This window comes from Phalacrocorax aristotelis, chromosome 17 (assembly GCF_949628215.1).
Source record: "Phalacrocorax aristotelis chromosome 17, bGulAri2.1, whole genome shotgun sequence".
Taxonomy (NCBI): Eukaryota; Metazoa; Chordata; class Aves; order Suliformes; family Phalacrocoracidae; genus Phalacrocorax; species Phalacrocorax aristotelis.
This window is the reverse complement of record NC_134292.1, coordinates 8,415,458-8,427,738: the sequence shown is the minus strand read 5'-3', so window position 1 is coordinate 8,427,738 and position 12,281 is coordinate 8,415,458. Positions and strand designations below refer to the sequence as shown.

Below are 12,281 nucleotides of genomic sequence, written 5' to 3'. Positions count from 1 at the left end.
GTCCTGACCCAAATGGATTGAGCTAAACTGTGAAACTGGCCTAGAGTTTGCAAAAGCTTCTCTGAGTTGACCGCTCCACGTTATTTACCGGGCAGGGAAGGCTGCGGGCTGGAGACTGCAGCATAGGTTTGTGATCTGTAGATGCTCCAGTGTTGGCCGTATGGGTTTGCATTTATTCAGCCGAGAGCTGATTGCAGAGTGGCGGAAAGAAACGAAGTAAGGGATTTTCCACGGCACCTGGTTCCTGCGCTCGTCTTTACTCCTGTCCCTGCTGAAGTCGATGGGACGCTCACGGCTGACGCCAATGCAAAGCACTCAGCGTGTTGTGAAAAGATTTGCTGAGTTTGACAAGTGTAAATTAATTATATATATATTTTTTAATGAGTTGCTCAACGTTGATCCTTTTCTTAAATCACCTGCTCCTGGAGTCACGTGCATATAAAATAATTGTGTTTTTCAACAATTTATAGACCTTTAGGGGTGTAGGGGAGAAACCTGAGGGAGTGATCCTGGGTGTTCCCTTTCGGCGCTATGCTTAGAGGCAAATAAGAAGCCCTGAAAAGTTATTTCTTTTGAATCTCACTCTTTTCAAGAGCGTGGCCCCTGATGGCTGTGTGTTTGGGGTTAACTACGCTGAGCAAACATCCTGAACTTGGGCTCCTGACCCTCCTTTGAGTGTTTTGCTTTTCAGACCCAGAAGGTTCCCAGGAGAGGAGAAAGGAAACTGGCTGGCTATTTTTAAAACCTCACAGTTGCCTTCCTGCCTTATATTATTTATTATCCATTATCAGAAGTGTTTTTCCCCTGAAACCATCTTTAGTGGTCAACTGAGGGACCGGTGAAAATTGCCCATCAAACAGAGAGCTGCATCCTTCCGTAGAGGTCAAACGAAGCTGGAGGGTTTTGAAGGGTTTTGCCAAGTGAAAATGAGTAGTGCTGTTATTTATTACGTGCACTCAAGCAGTGCCAAGCAATTCCAGTGGTGGGCCACGATTACACTGCCCGAAGAGATAAACACTGAAGAAAAGCAGAGTCTCCCTCCCAAAGACCCTACAGCCTGGAGAGGCAACGCTGATTTCCGCTAGAGAACTGGGTGCTGCCTCTGATTTCTGTATGTACCGAGTGAAACGATGCATGCCACAGATCTCATTTCATAGCACACCTTGCAGTATCACACAGCTTCCGCATGACGCGCCAGTGGGTCTAGGGACACCTCTGTGCGGAGCATCGTCACATCCTCTCCACAGCAGAGAGAGCTCCGGTGACCTGAACGGCCCTGCGGGGTAACCTGGGCAGGGATCAGGGCCGTGGCTCTGTGCCCGGGTCCTGTTAAAATCCCTATGCCCCCAAGAGAGCGTCCCAAAGGTGTGGGGCTGCCTTGGGCAGTGCGAGGCCCTGGTGCAGGGCTGGGTCCCCTCTCCCAGGGTGTCCTGGGAAGTGCCCTTGACCCTTTGCGGCTCCAGATAAGCAGGACAATAGCCCACATTATCCTGGCTCATCCTCCTGCCTGGTAAACTTTCAAGTTTGAAGCGGCTCACATCCCTGGCAGCTTTGTTAATCCTTTCCTGTCCGGGCAGGAGCTGCCGGTGCCCTCGGCAAAGCTGGATGTGCCAGCCTCGGCATCATGTTCTCATTGGAAATAAAGCTGTGGGGCTGGAAGGCCCTGGGAGGCTGATGTTATTTCAGCTGCGCAGGGAGCTGAGGCATAAAAGTCTGGGTTTTGGTGTTGTCAGCAGCAATTGCCTGGACCCTGTGATACAGTCTATGGGCAGTGTGTGAGGAGGGAAGGGGAAGAGACAGGGGAGGGTGAGAGCACACCGTGCTCAGCTCAGGGGGATGACGAATGACAAACAGTTTTTGCCCATTTCTCCTTGCCTCTGAAAACAAAATTATGTTGCAGGATTTTAGCATCGTCTTGGAGGCTCAGGGCCTCATGAAAGCGGGATCTGCAGCCCTGCTGTCCCCCAGGCCCGTCTCACTTTCCCTGAGTCCCCGCTGGGCCAAGCACAAGTGCCCTAGTCCTCACGCTCCCCTTTGCCCGCGCATTGGGGGCCTGGCACGGGGAAGGGGCCAGACCCGGCTCCCAGCACTGACTTGCTGTGGGGCCTTGGTCACATTCCCTCACCTCTCTGGGGGATGCTGCCCCCACAGCCCCCATAAAGCCCAGCTGCGAGAGTGAAGGGCTGGGCAGTGCTCTGCACACCCACGGCACTGTTGGTGGGGGGCTGAGCTCATGTGATGAGTTATGGCTTGTCCGTTCAGGCAAAAACACATGCTGTTAATACTGACGCACTTGAATTTAATACTTTTTTTTTGGGGGTGGGGGGTTGTGTGTGAACCCCGGAGCTAGGTGCTGTACCAACATCTGGTTGATACCAGGATCCTGTCACCTGTATAGCTTTGCTCCTGCCCACCCTGGTTAAACCCCCGGTGCCCGCTCGGTCTCGGGTGAGCGTCGCCCCTCCCTTTCCTTTCCCCATCTCGGTGCCCCCCTAGCTTTGCTCCCCCCGGCCCCTGCCTGTCCCCGCCACCCCCAGCTCCCGCCTGCCGTTTCTGTGGGCTCGGGCGGGGGGGGGGGGGGGTCCCACAGCCCGGCCGCCTCCCACCGCCCCGTGTCCCCCCTCCCGCGGGGGCCGGGCCGTTCCGAGCCGGGCCGGCCCCCGGGGGCGGGCGGAGGCTGCGGGAGGAAATCCAGTGCCTGGTTTTACAGCTTCGTCGGTTCCTTTCCCGGCCCCGGCGGTGACATCAGGCTGCTCGGCGGGGGCGGCTGCGGGCTCCCCGGTGCCTGCCCCGCCGCTGCGGGCTCCCCGCACGGCTCTCCCTCCCTCCCCGCACGGCTCTCCCCCTCTCCCCGCCATCCCCCCCCCAACATCCACCCATCCATCCGTCCCCCTCCCGCCGCTGGGCCGCCCCGGGGGCGCTGGCGGGGCCGGCGGAGCGGGGCGCCGGGGATGCGGGGGCGCTGCCCATGGTGAGCCGGCGGCGAGTCCCCCCGCACCGCGCCGCCGCGCCCGCCCCCGCCGCCGAGAGGCTCTTCGAGGGCTGCCGGCGGGCGCGGAGCCTCTGGGGCGGCGTGAGGCTGGAGGTGGCCGGCGAGAGCAGCCCCGTGGTGCTGCACAGCTTCACCCAGCTCGACCCCGACCTGCCGCCGCTGGAGGTGAGTGCGGCCGTGGGGATGGGAGGGGGGCGTGTCGCTGCTGCCGTGAGTTTGGGGGGGCTCAGCCCGCTGCGGGGTGGGAGCATGGAGCGGGCCCTGGAGAACCCCCCTTCTAGTTTGGGGTTTTGCGCCTCGCTGGCCAAAGCCGGCCCGCAGTTTGCTAAGGGGATGGCTGCGCGCAGTCTGCTACACGTAGTGCTGTTTCATTTGATTTAATAAACGGGTGTCCCTCCTTGTGTTCTTTGCTGTGTGTCCCTGTGCCATTGACTGGCAGGCAGGCCGCCAGACTCTCTATGGTTTCCCCCAGCAGAGACGCTCTCCCTCAGGACAACTGGAGAAGGGGGTAGATTGCTAAAACCGGGGGCTTTTAATATTTTATTTGTGACTGTGGCTGCTGGAGGCAGGAGTCTGCTCAGATTCGAGCTGCTCGTAAAGTCTTCAGGCTTGTCCAAACCACAAAAGCATCCTCTGGGAAGGTTACGGGCATCGGGAGGACTTTGCTGGAGGACGCAAAATATTTGTGCTTCTTTAGATTTGACCTTAGGGTGGTTCAGAGTCGGACGGGTCCCCTGGAGGTCTCAACCCGAGTGGTTTGTTGATGGCAGTTGTGTGTGGAGGCGCCTAAAATAATTGAGTCAGAGCTGTGCCTTTGGCATCATCACGATGGATCATGATCATCTTCGGCGTGCCAGGAATGTCATGGTTTCTGAGCAAACGGCGTGTTAGGAGAAGCTCAGCTGGAGGAAGGTTTTGTCATTCAGAGGTGGTGCTTTCGCGGCAGCATCCGAGCCCTGTGGGCCAGCCTGCACGGCGTGCTGGTTGTGCAGGGGTTAATACCAGCCAGGGTCACCGAGTCTGGGTTTGCTGGGATTTAGAGCCAGCTGCAGATGTGCTTCTCAGCTCTGGATGCTTCCCGCTGGAGGGGGGTGGCGGAGGAGGGGAATCACCGCTAAAACTTTCTGAGTTACTGTGCAGATAGCTGGGGAGGGCAGCCAGCGTTTCAGGGGTGGCGGCTCCTTCTCCCAGCACTGAACGATCTACCCCATAACCTGTGATGGAAAGTGCTGGTCAGCCACAGATGGGAAGGGATTATCTCAGGCTCCGGCTGTATCGCTTCACCTCTGGCCTGATGGCAGGAGCTCATCAGCTCTGCCGAGAGTTCATGAAAGCTCCATCCAGCTTATTTTCCCCCCTTTCCCCTCCCTGCCGCTCTCTCCTGGGGGTGGGCGTACTGACATTGTTTGGAGTACATCATCTGGTTCGTGTTATGCCTGGCAGGAAGTCCAGCCTCTCCAGCCCTCCGTGCTCCGGGAGGCCGAGGGGCCGTGCTTTTGGCAGGGAGAGCAAGAGGAGTGGGGAGGACAAGAAGGGGTGATGTGGTGTGCTGCTCTTACCCCAGGGGAGAGGCTGCCTGGCTCATGCGAGCCCCATGCACCCCGGCCGGAGGAGGCTCTGGAGCTCAGGAGAGGCTTTGGCAGCATCTTGGGTGACGGGGGCTGCAAAGGAAGAGTCACTGGGGCTGAGGGTGGCTTTGCATGGCCCTTGCTGGCCCTGAGCAAGCCCCCGCTCACCTGAGCACAGTGGAGAGAGCCAATGGCCCGATGGACCTCCTCTGAAGTCATCTTTGCCCAGGTTTCTGCTCTGGGCTGTACGTGGGTCTGTGCTGTGCAATGGTCAGAGCACAATCCCAGTATCTCATCGCTTGGGCTTTTCCTCCCAGCCCTGAACAATTCACAGACAAATTTTTCCTTTCTTTGTACCATCCATTTGTAAGTGACAGTAAGGAAAGGTGCATCCCAGAGTGGTGTGTAGTGGCCTGCTGCCTCCCGAGCAGCTTTGAGATGCTTAGAGAGCCACTAACCTCCAGTGGGTTCCCATGCGAGGGCCTCTGTGTTGCTTAAGCCCTGCGGGCGGTTTGCGCCTGCCGGCATTACAGTGCACGACTGGGGAAAGGGAAAGAAAAAACAGTGTCGTGACAACTGTCCTGGCAGCAGCCTGGTGTGGTTATAATCCTCGGGTAGAGTTACTTTGCAAGATGCACGCTGGGAGGAAAAGGCAGATTATTTGAATAAGAAAACCCCTGGAGAGACGTTCAGTGTTTTGCTAACCCCCGTTAATAGCCCCGCAGCACTGCCGCCAGTGCCCATGTCCGCGGTGGGAGCCCGGGGTTGCTGCCTCCGCCAAAGGGTGATGTGCCTCCCAGGCTCGGCACGTCCCCTGCGCGGGGACGGAGCTGGTTTTGGTGAAGCTGTACCAGCTTATGGGGTGGATAGTCTGGTCCCACAGGGAATAGAGGATCCCTGGAAAGCTGCTGGGCAGGTTGCAGGGAATGCGGATCTCTTTTCCACTCCTCGGCTGAGCCCCCGCAGATGTCAGCAGGGCAGACCTTGCCCTGTATCCCACAGCAACAGTATCGATCGCCCAGGCATCGCTTTGAGGTCCTACCCAAAGGTCTCGTGGCCTCATGTTGCCAAGTGTTCTCACCAGGATTTTAACCACAGGGAATGGAAAATTTAACCTGTCTTAAGTGAGGGATCAAGAGAAGAGCTTTGCAGACCTTTTGGTTTGACCTTTCCGTTTCTAATCCATCCCAAATCAGCAGCAAGTGTCAGTCTTTCCTGTCCAGTGGCAGCCACAAAGTGAATTTGGTGGCCCTCTTCCTGGTCCTCGCTGGATAAGTGTGCTGTAAACACCACTGCAGATGACACAGACTGAAACTTTTATGAGACTGATGTTTGCCAAACTCCTAGACAAGTGGCTGGGCTGACGCATATCAAAAAAAGCTTGTGTCCTTGCTATTCTGGCTCTTATTTGTTTTCTGAACAATTGGGAGATTTACAGTTGCTAAATGTATCCTCGAAAACTTGAATTGCTCAGCCCACATGCCTTGGAGGTCAGTGCTTGTTCTTTACAGCTGGGAACGAGGTGAGGGAGGGGCAAAGATACCTCTTAAAAGCCATTTTCTTTTAGCTTCCTATGGTGCCTTTGGAAGAAGATCCTTTTCTCCCAGCCTGTTCTCCTCCCCCAGGCACAACCTGATATGCCCCTTGCAATTTGCCAGATGAACATCATCTGTTGGTGTTTCTTGGATGGGGGACCTACCTTCTGGCTCCCTTCCAGAAGGGTTTGGAGAGGCCGGCAGCAGGCTGAGATGCTGGTTGTTGGGAGCTGCTGCAGGGTGGGAATAACAGAAGAGGTGGGAGGGATTTTTTTATTATTATTATTTGATATGGTTAGAGAGAAGCTGGAGAGAGGTTTCTGGATGTGTTTGTATAAGGATCATGTTACTCAGAGGCTGCCGTGCCATGTTTCCATAGGGGTGGGAAACCCTCCTGTACTAGGACCTTGCTGAGGTTTTAGTGGGTTTAGTACCAGACTGGCAGCCCTGGAAACTGAAATCTTTGTTGATCTGCAGGCTGGACAAGCAACGCCCCCCCAGGCACCCCTGCTCCCCGGCTTCACTCCTGGGGCTCCCTGCAATGGGGCAGGCAGGAGGTCCCATGCTGCAGTTCAGGGTGCTCCAGACCCCCCAGATCACGCTATTGCTCTGTTACAGCCACCTATTTTCTAGCTATCGAGGCGGGATTATCAGGCAGGGGCGATTAGTGCAGTCTTGGAGGATTTCCATGCTTCTGTGTGCCCAGGTGTGGGGTGGGATGTGCAAAAAGAGCATCAGGGCAGCTCTGCCTGCGGGGATGGGTCTCGCTCAGCTGGCACCACTGTTTTGGAGCTGGGGTGGCTGTGGCCACCCCACAGTTAGGGCCAGAGCACGGCCTGTCTTTAGGGCCACCTGAGTTGGTCCAGCCATAGGAAGAGCTTCACCACTAGTGCCTCCTCCATCACCCTTTCGGGCTCTCTAATTGCCAGCCACTCTCTCCCCTGAGGGTCGTGTAATTGAAGGAGCAAAGAGCTTATTTAGGTCACTCTAGACCACATTTAAAGGCTGAGCATCCCCTGCTTGTACTTTCTCTAATGCAGTTATCTCCAGAGCTGCCTAGTGACTGGCTTTCAAGCGGATGTGTTCCTTTTATTTAAATACACACTTGCAGCAGGGCTGTTTCAGTTCTCAAATATTTCTTCATCTCCCACGGACCCACCAAGAGCGGGGAAAAAAATGTCGTTGCTAAGGAGCAGGATTTGGATACAAAGCCGGCCGAGCCGCTGGCAGGGGGGCCAGGGGCTCCGGCACAGCTCACGGCCAGTCAGAGTTTGTGCATTGCTTCGGTGGGATGGCACCTGTGGGGTTGGGATTTCAAGCACCAACTGGGCCCTGGGGAGAGAGAGTTGAGTTGTAGGACTCATACCCTCCATAGATGAACCTGTTCATCCCGTGCTGTTAGCGTGTGTGGTCTTGGGTTGGACCCAACAGCAGCATCCTTGGCCTGTCCGAAATGTATGTCGTTTGCTGCAGGGATCTGGGGGATCTTCACTTGTAGCGAGAAGCGTCTGTAGGCTGAAAGGTGAGGCTGGCATGAGGGCTCTTACGAGGAGGGACTTGGTGCCCAGAGAGACCTGTTAAGCATCGCAGTGAAACCGTATTGCAGCCTCTGGCTGGAGCGTGCCTGCCTGGGAAGACTGGCAGCAGGGGAAGAAGTGAGCTGTCTGGCTACTTCAGTCCTTGGTTTGTCTTATTTCTGTCCCTGTGTGAGGACCCGCCCGCACATCACAGCAGCCCCACCTGCTCACGGACCTGCAGTAAAGATGCATTTGGACTTTGCTCCCGAGTCGTTCGGGAAACGGAGCGCTGAGCTCAGCCGTGGATAACCCCAGCCGCTCCGCGGGGGCTCTGCATCGCAGGTTGGCCGCCTGCATGGGGACACGGAGAGGAGATCGGGGCAGGGGCAGAGGTGCAAGGGCTCTGCACGGCGAAGCTGCTCCGAGCGCACGCTGCGGGCTAGCACGGGAGTGGCGTTGCTCACATATGTAATCTGGTGTTTGCAGAAGGGCTTTTGTGGATGGGCCTTTTGTTCTTCTAACGCTGGGGAACAGCTCTCCCAGAGGCGACAGTAAAGTCCTTTCCTAAATCTCTGCGTGGGCCATGCTGTCACGTGGGCTGCAGTGAGCAAACACTGGTCTCCTTCGGTGCAATGAAGTGGCAACTCTGTTAACACCTAAAACTTCTGTCTCTCTCTATGTGGTTTTGTTTTGGTTTTATGATTTATGCAAATAATCTCGAAAGCCTTTGGTTACGTTCCCAGGGCTGCATTGGTGCAGGTTCTTATAGGGCAGAGCTTTTACATTAGGTAATCGCTGCGAGTTTCTCTCTAACATACCTGAGGGTCAGGAGTTATGTGACAGCTAAATGTCAGTGGAGATTAAGCACATGCAGAGGGGCACATGCGCGGCTCGTTTCGCTTGCATAGCTTGACAGCAGCGAGTTTGTTTTCATTACACAGTTGGATTTTGATGAGCCCCACTGTCAGAAACATGCTGGGATGGGGAAGGGCGTCTTCCCGCTCCGCATGTGGGTGCTGGGTGCCCATGCAGCAGGGTGGGCGCTGCCTGGCGAGCCCCAGGGTCGGCCGAGGCAGGACGGAGGTGGCTCCAGCTGCCAGGCACCAGCCAAGTCGTCAGAGCTGACAGGGGAGGAAAAAAGTGTTTTGAATTGCAAACAGGGCAGATTGGAGAGGAAACTCATCCGAGGCAACTTCATCTGGAATGCTGAGGCATTGTTTTTAGAGCGGCTTTTCTTTCTGCTAACCACACTTTAACAAACAGCAGCTGAGCCGAGGGCCTGTGTGGAAACCTGCTCTTCAAAGGGCTTGCTACCCGTCTTACCAGAACTTCTTTTCATGTGATGGAGCAAAACCACGCAACCTTTCCCTGCTCTTTGCAGTGGTCGGGTCTCCATGGAGACTCGCAAGCTGAGAGCCGGCGCTAGGCTCCCCACTCGAGCCAGCGTTTTCATTTGTGAAATGATGTGTTTGGTTTGGGTTGGCTTCTTAGAGTTGGAACTAACTTTAGGAAACCTTCCTTTAGCCAAGCTGGGCAAAGCAAAGCATGTTGCCCAAGACTGGCTAGGTGAAAACTCAGCTGTGGGAAGCGAACAAAGACGCTGAAGAGCACACCTTCGTGTGGTTGGGGGGTTCAGGAACTCACCTTCCAGTTCAGGCCAAAACCCCAGGGATTTTGTTGAAAGACACTTGCCTCTAAAAGGCTCAGCCGGTGGCCTGCTGCTGGCAGGGTCTGGCTCCGTGCTTCAGAGCAGCAGCAGAGCCGGTGAGCTGTGGGAGCTGGAGGACGTGGACGGTGTGAACTGGGGTTCCGGTGGTGTCGCCCCATTCTTCCCGTGCTGTGACCCTAACGATCACTGCAGAGTTTTCAGAGCAAGGCTAATGCTTTGTTTGGTTTATCATCTTAAAGCAGCCCAGCTTTTCTCCAAACATTGCTATTTGTTTGCTTTTGATTTTTTTTCTTTCCTTTTAATGGGTATTTGGTCCCAGCTGCAGTTCTGCTGGTCAGGACCCCTTGGCCAGACCCCTGTGCTGAGCAATGCGGCGGTGGCGCCTGTTGCTGGGGACAGTCACTGTGATTTACTGGGTTTCTAGACAATGTGGTTTACTAGATTCAGTCCCAGTTGCGACACTGAGAACCAGCATTGAGACGGGCCAGGCTGGTCCCTCCCTCGAAGGGTGCTGGGGGTGACTCAGAGCATAGCTATGGCTCACACCGGTACCATAACAAACACGTATTCCCTGAGGTACTTTGGGGGGGGAGGTATCTCCCAAACTCCATGTCTCCCAGTCCTCATTCCCATGGATTTCAGCGTGTTCCTCAGCACAGCTCAGCTCTGGGAGGATGGGGTTGTTTGAGGCTTGGCCTCTCTTAGTCCAGGCAGTGCCAAAGGAAAGGAGCCAGGGAAGGCAGGTGGGCATCTCTTTCCTCTTCGCACTGATGCTACCCCATGGTCGTTGTACATGTCAGCTTTTTGGGTATCCCAGGGTTTGTGTCCCCAAATCATTTTAAACGGAGGATGAGCTGCAGGGATGCTCTCCTGCGGCCGATAATCCCAGGGGATGAACGGGGCAGGGTGGCAGGAACAGACGAGTCAGGGTGGGAGCGTGCCTGTACTGGCTTGCCAAAGTGCTGTGGCCAGGAGGAACAGGCTTACCTCTGTGGTGTTCTGCCTGCCATGAAAGAGCTCTAGTAACGTGAGGGAATGCTCGCCTGCAAATGCCTGCAGTGACCCAGTGCCAGGTTGAAATCACGATGCCCGGTGTCCCCAGGCAGACACGGATGTGCTGCTGCAGATGCTGGTGTGCCTTCATCATCAGCCATTGCTGGAAAAAGGCTGTGTCTTAAGCAGTGGGAAAAAACCTAGTCCCAAAAGTCTGCTGAATCAGGGTGGGTGGGAAAGCGGAGCAGCCCTGCGTGAAGCTGCCTGCTCTCTCCTTGCTGCCCCAGGGGTTTGGCTGACAGCTGACAGAGGGTTGTGCCTGCAGGTCCCTCTCTGACAGTCCACGGCAGGATCCGCACCTACAAGTGCAGGGCTGAGGGTCCGGGCAGGGAATTCATCCCACCACCCCGGCTGCCCGCGCCCTGCCCGGACACCCGCATTCCTCATACCGCAGCCACTCTCCACCCTCTGGATGCGCAGGATCTGGCACACCCAGCGCTTGGGTCAGGGCTCAGGTCCAAACCTTGCTGCTTGGGCTCCCGGCGTGCGTGTTCAGGCACTTGACAACAGCTGGATTTTTTTTTTAAACTTTTTTTTCAGTTGTTTTCTCCCCAAAGGTGCCAATTAAGCTCCCAGTTGCTTCAGCTGTGGAAATCAGACTTAGTTGACTGAGCATCCTGATTGCAGGCCCCCCAGGTGTCGGCTTGTTGACTCCTGCCTCTGTACCTGCTTATATAGCACCTACTGCCTCATTGACACCTCTTTAAGTAATGCTCTGAAGGTGAGATTTTCTTGATTACAAAGAAAAAGTACTTGCTCCTTCCCCTTCCAGCTTCCCACAGGCACCCCAGGGAGGGGAACAAGTAGGGGGGACTATCCAAGAGGAGAATCTCTCCCGGATCAGCCTGCAGCAGCCCTTCCCTGGAGCAAAGGGGATGGCCTGGGACCTGCAGCTGGGATGCGGTGGGGTACGCTGGTGCTGCGGGTGTCAGGGGGAGGCTGGGACGAGACGGGCTCAGCCCGGACCTCGGCGCAGGGCGGCCCGGGAAGCACGCCGGCAGCAAATGGAGGCGTCCTACGTCATCCTGACCGGGGTGGGAGTTGGGTGCGAGGGGCACAGCCGGAGAACAAAGGCTCGCATTTATTCCTCCCATCCTTTCACCGGCAGCCCCTCGCTGCCTCCCTGCACTGGATTGTTCCTGCATTTTCTCTGCTTCAGCTGTTTACTGGGTCACCCTGATGCAGGCACGCACACAAAGAGCAAGCCATCCGGCGAGGCTGTCCCTGCGCTGCCGGCGCTGCGAGCCCCTCTCCGGCCCCGAGGAGCACAGTGGCGGCATTGAACCGGGCAGGGAGAGCACCCCAGCCTGCCCTGCTCTGGGGTCAGGGTGGACCAGGGGCATCCGGACGCCCCGGGCACCCTCCTCTCTGCAGGCTGGGGTGATGGCATTTTGGGAAGGGGGGGGCCCAGGAGGTCTGGGCTTGTCGGCTTTGCCCACGCTTCGATCGCACCAGCCTTAATGGAGGGAATGTAAGTTGACGTAAGGCAGTGTAAACACATGGGTGGACACATTTACTTCACGAGGGCTTATTTTGGTTCAGTTTATCTAAGCTAAGGATGTGTCTGAGCTAAATCAAAATTAACCTTGCTCAAATTGAAATGAAGGGAGATGGCACAGTTACCGTAAGCCAGACTGCAGCCAGACAGGGCTGTGGCCTTTGGACAGCCTCCAACTTGTCTATCCAGATCTGTGCACCTTCAAAATTACAGAAAGAGAGGACTTTGCTTTCTTTTCACTGCAGGCCGCAGTAGGCAGGTTACTGTCATTTACAGCTTATCCAGGCTGCTTGGGAACGGTGTGTGGCAAAACTCCCTGGGAATGTCGGCGTGGGGCCGGTGGGATGGTTCAGCGTGGCATGGGGGGCTGAAAGGCACTTCCTGGGTCTGGGCTGATGTTTTACACCTGGCGGCTGCTGGGGCCATCGTCGTTGTGTTGCCCTTTCTGC

The 12,281-nt window shown here is 56.1% G+C and overlaps 1 protein-coding gene across 7 annotated transcripts in view; it reads left to right on the top strand.

Annotated features, from left to right (window-relative positions):
• Positions 1-12,281, top strand: part of RALGDS (ral guanine nucleotide dissociation stimulator) — a 62,638-nt gene that overhangs the window by 32,874 nt on the left and 17,483 nt on the right. For 4 of the 7 annotated variants that reach the window (XM_075112034.1, XM_075112038.1, XM_075112035.1 and 1 more), the window contains exon 1: positions 2,834-3,157. The exons of 2 other annotated variants lie outside the window; for them this stretch is intronic. In XM_075112034.1, coding sequence (XP_074968135.1) covers positions 2,969-3,157 — 189 coding nt within the window. In that variant the 5' untranslated portion in view covers positions 2,834-2,968. Of the gene's footprint in view, positions 1-2,833; positions 3,158-12,281 lie in introns of those variants that run through there. One more of the 7 variants, XM_075112039.1, reaches the window with a different exon arrangement.